This window comes from Dama dama, chromosome 19 (assembly GCF_033118175.1).
Source record: "Dama dama isolate Ldn47 chromosome 19, ASM3311817v1, whole genome shotgun sequence".
Taxonomy (NCBI): Eukaryota; Metazoa; Chordata; class Mammalia; order Artiodactyla; family Cervidae; genus Dama; species Dama dama.
Genome location: NC_083699.1, coordinates 64,897,413 through 64,901,681, shown reverse-complemented (window position 1 = coordinate 64,901,681; position 4,269 = coordinate 64,897,413). Strand labels below are relative to the sequence as shown.

Genomic DNA, 4,269 nt, shown 5'->3' with positions numbered 1-4,269 from the left:
TACATAGTATTGTATATATGTTAATTCCAAATTCCTAATTTATCTCTCCCCCTCCCTTTCCCCTTTGGTAACCGGAAATTTGTTTTCTATGTGTTGGTCAATTTCTGTTTCATAAGTAAGTTCCTTTTTTCTTTTTTTTGATTGAGATGTAAAGCTTAGGCCCTTCCTGGAAGAGCCTAGCAAAGGCAATAGGTTTGGAAGAATAACAAGGCCTCCCGCCTTCCAAACAAGCCGGGACTGCCCAGGGTGGCAAGCTTGTGGGTGAGGAGAGAAGTGGGGAGGTGTGATGGGTTAGGTGGGCCTCTTAGACCAGGCTGGTGCCCATTTCCTGCTGAGCCAAGACCTGGGGCAAGGGAGGGGGCAGACTCTGCATTTGGAAACTTGGCCCGGGGCAAGATCACGAGGCCTTTTGGCCTCACCATGGCCTGGCTGGGCCTGGGAGCAGCATGGGATCCTATTTGTCTACAGTGTGATGGAGATGTTCTTCATCTCTCTAACATGAAAAGCCGCTAGCCACGTGTGGCTTTTGAGCCCTTGAAATGTAGCCAGTGTGGAGTCTCGAGCGCTAGCTGGCAGCCAAGCGTACGCGCTCAGGGATTAGCGGCCGCCATCGACGGTGCTTAGGTTCCTCTGGGCTCGTCTGCGCCACTCGCTCGCCACATACTCCGCTGTTATAAGCCGCCATCATGGTAAAGCTCGCAAAGGCCGGTAAAAATCAAGGTGACTCCAAGAAAATGGCTCCTCCCCCAAAGGAGGTAGAAGAAGATAGTGAAGATGAGGAAATGTCAGACGATGAAGACGATGAGAGCAGTGGAGAAGAGATTATTATCCCTCAGTAAAAAGGCAAGAAGGCTACCACGACTCCAGCAAAGAAGATGATGGTTTCCCCAACAAAAAAGGTTGCAGTTGCCACACCGGCAAAGAAAGCAGTTGTCACCCCTGGCAGAAAAGCAGCAGCTATGCCAGCCAAGAAGACAGTTCCACCTGCTAAAGCTGTGGTAACACCTGGCAAAAAGGGAGCCACCCCAGGCAAAGCATTGGTAGCAACCTCTGGTAAGAAGGGAGCAGCTGCCTCAGGCAAGGGAGCAAAGAACGGCAAGAATGCCAAGAAGGAAGACAGTGATGAAGAAGATGAAGATGACAGTGAAGAGGAAGACGACGAAGATGAAGAGGAGAATGAACCAGCAGTGAGGAAGGCAGCTGCTGCTTTTGGTGGTGCTCCTGCCACAGATGATGAGGATGACGAGGATGAGGATGATGATGACGATGATGATGAGGAGGAGGATGAGGAGGATGAGGAGGACGAAGATGACTCTGAAGAAGAACCTATGGAGATTGTACCAGCCAAAGGAAAGAAAGCTCCAGTAAAAGCTGTTCCTGTGAAGGCCAAAAGCACTGCTGAAGATGAAGATGAAGAGGATGATGATGATGAAGAGGAGGAGGAAGAGGATGACGATGATGAAGAGGAGGACGACGATGAGGAGGAAGAGGAGGATGAGGAGGAGGAAGTAGAGGAGGAAGAGGAAGAAGAGCCTGTCAAAGAAGCACCTGGAAAACGAAAGAAGGAAATGGCCAAACAAAAAGCAGCTCCTGAAGCCCAGAAACAAAAAGTGGAAGGCACAGAACCAACTACATCTTTCAATCTCTTTGTTGGAAACCTGAACTTCAATAAATCTGCTCCTGAATTGAAAACGGGTATCAGTGATCTTTTTGCTAAAAATGATCTTGCTGTTGTCGATGTCGGAATTGGTGTGTCTAGGAAGTTTGGCTATGTGGACTTTGAATCTGCCGAAGACCTGGAAAAAGCCTTGGAACGCACTGGTTTAAAAGTCTTTGGCAATGAAATTAAACTAGAAAAACCAAAGGGAAAAGACAGTAAGAAAGATCGAGATGCAAGAACACTTTTGGCTAAAAATCTGCCTTACAAAGTTACTCAGGATGAATTAAAAGAAGTGTTTGAAGATGCTGTGGAGATCAGATTAGTCAGCAAGGATGGAAAGAGTAAAGGGATTGCTTATATTGAATTTAAGACAGAAGCTGATGCAGAAAAAACCTTGGAAGAAAAGCAGGGAACAGAGATAGATGGGCGATCCATTTCTCTGTACTACACCGGAGAGAAAGGTCAAAGTCAAGACCATAGAGGGGGAAAGAATAGCACTTGGAGTGGTGAATCAAAAACCCTGGTTTTAAGCAACCTCTCCTATAGTGCAATGGAAGAAACTCTTCAGGAAGTTTTTGAGAAGGCAACTCATAGCAAGGTGCCCCAGAACCAAAATGGCAAATCTAAAGGGTATGCATTTATAGAATTTGCTTCATTTGAAGATGCTAAAGAAGCTTTAAATTCATGTAATAAAAGGGAAATTGAGGGCAGAGCCATCAGACTGGAGTTGCAAGGACCCAGGGGATCACCTAATGCAAGAAGCCAGCCATCCAAAACTCTGTTTGTCAAAGGTCTCTCTGAGGATACCACAGAAGAGACGTTAAAGGAGTCGTTTGATGGCTCTATTCGAGCAAGGATAGTCACTGACAGGGAGACTGGATCCTCCAAAGGGTTTGGTTTTGTAGACTTCAATAGTGAGGAAGATGCCAAAGCTGCCAAGGAGGCCATGGAAGATGGTGAAATCGATGGAAACAAAGTCACTTTAGACTGGGCCAAACCTAAGGGTGAAGGTGGCTTTGGTGGTCGAGGAGGAGGCAGAGGTGGCTTTGGAGGCTGAGGTGGTGGCAGAGGTGGCCGAGGTGGATTTGGTGGCAGAGGCCGGGGAGGCTTTGGAGGGTGAGGAGGCTTCCGAGGAGGCAGAGGAGGAGGAGGAGACCACAAGCCACAAGGAAAGAAGATGAAGTTTGAGTAGTTTCTTCTATCCCTGTCTCTCCCTCTTCCATTTGAAAGAAAGGACTCTGGGGTTTTTACTCTGTTACCTGATCAATGGCAGAGCCTTCTGAGGACATTCCAAGACAGTATACAGCCCTGTGGTCTACTTGGAAATCCGTATAGATAACATTTCAAGGGAGATAACCCTGTTGGTGTTGACTGGATATTCGTATAAACTTTTTAAAGAGATGAGTGATAGAGCTAACCCTTATCTGTAAGTTTTGAATTTATATTGTTTCTTCCCATGTACAAAACCATTTTTTTCCTACGGAGTTGTTGTTGTTGTTTTTTTTTTGCGTTGGGGGGTGTAAAGGAAAGCCGAATGTTTTATCATGATTTTTGCTTCAGCAATTTTGGGACAAATTAAAAGTCCTAGAACTCTAAAAAAAAAAAAAAAAAAAAAAAAGAAAGAAAGAAATGTAGCCAGTGTGACTGAGGAACTGAATTCTTGATTTTTAAAGGATTTTGATTAAATTTGTCAACTTCTTAAACTTCTGATTTTATGCTTTAGTGTAGTTGATTAACAGTGTTGTGTTAATTTCAGGTGGACCGCAAAGTGATTCAGTTATACATGCATGTGTATCTATTCTTTTTTCAAATTCTTTTCCTGTTTAGGTTGTTATATAATGTTGAGCAGAGATCCCTGTGCTATCCAGTTGGTCCTTGTTGGTTATCCATTTTAAATATAGCTGTGTGTACATGTCAATTCCAAACTCCCTAACTATCCTTTCCCCCGATGCTTCCCCGCAGTAACCCTAAGTTCTTTCTCTAAGTCTATAAACCTGTTTCTGTTTTAAAATAAATTGTATCTTGTTTTAAAGAAAATTCCACATATAAGTGATATCATACAATATTTGCTTTCTCTGTCCAACTTCACTCAGTATGACAGTGTCTAGGTCCATTCATGTTGCTGCAAATGATATTATTTCATTATTTTTGATGACTGAGTAGTGTTCCATTGTACACGTGTACCACATCTTCCTTATTCATTCATCTGTCAATGACATTTAGGTGGCTTCCTTGTCTTGGCTATTTATTGTAAACAGTCCTGCAATGAATGTCAGGGTCCATGTATCCTTTTGAATCACGTTTTTCTCCAGATATATGCCCAGGAGTGAGATTATAGGATCATATGGTAACTCTATTTTTAGTTTTCTTAAGGAATCTCCATACTATTCTCCATAGTGGTTGTACCATTTACATTCCTACCCACAATGTCGGAGGGTTCCCTTCTCTCTACCCTCTCTCCAGCATTTATTGTTTGTAGATTGTTTTAATGATGGCCATTCTGACCCATGTGAGGTGATTGAAACAGGAAGAAATGGGAAATATGAGCAGGCCAATCACAAGTACTGAATTCAAAACCGTGATTTAAAAATCCCAACAAAATTCCAGGA

At 43.7% G+C, this 4,269-nt stretch overlaps 1 protein-coding gene across 1 annotated transcript; it reads left to right on the top strand.

Moving 5' to 3' along the window:
* Positions 1 to 560: 560 nt before the first annotated feature.
* LOC133073584 (nucleolin-like) lies at positions 561 to 2,946 on the top strand. Its single transcript, XM_061167254.1, has one exon. It carries the CDS (start codon positions 876 to 878, stop codon positions 2,715 to 2,717), a length of 1,842 nt encoding a protein of 613 aa, XP_061023237.1. The 5' UTR covers positions 561 to 875; the 3' UTR covers positions 2,718 to 2,946.
* The last annotated feature ends 1,323 nt before the right edge of the window (positions 2,947 to 4,269 follow it).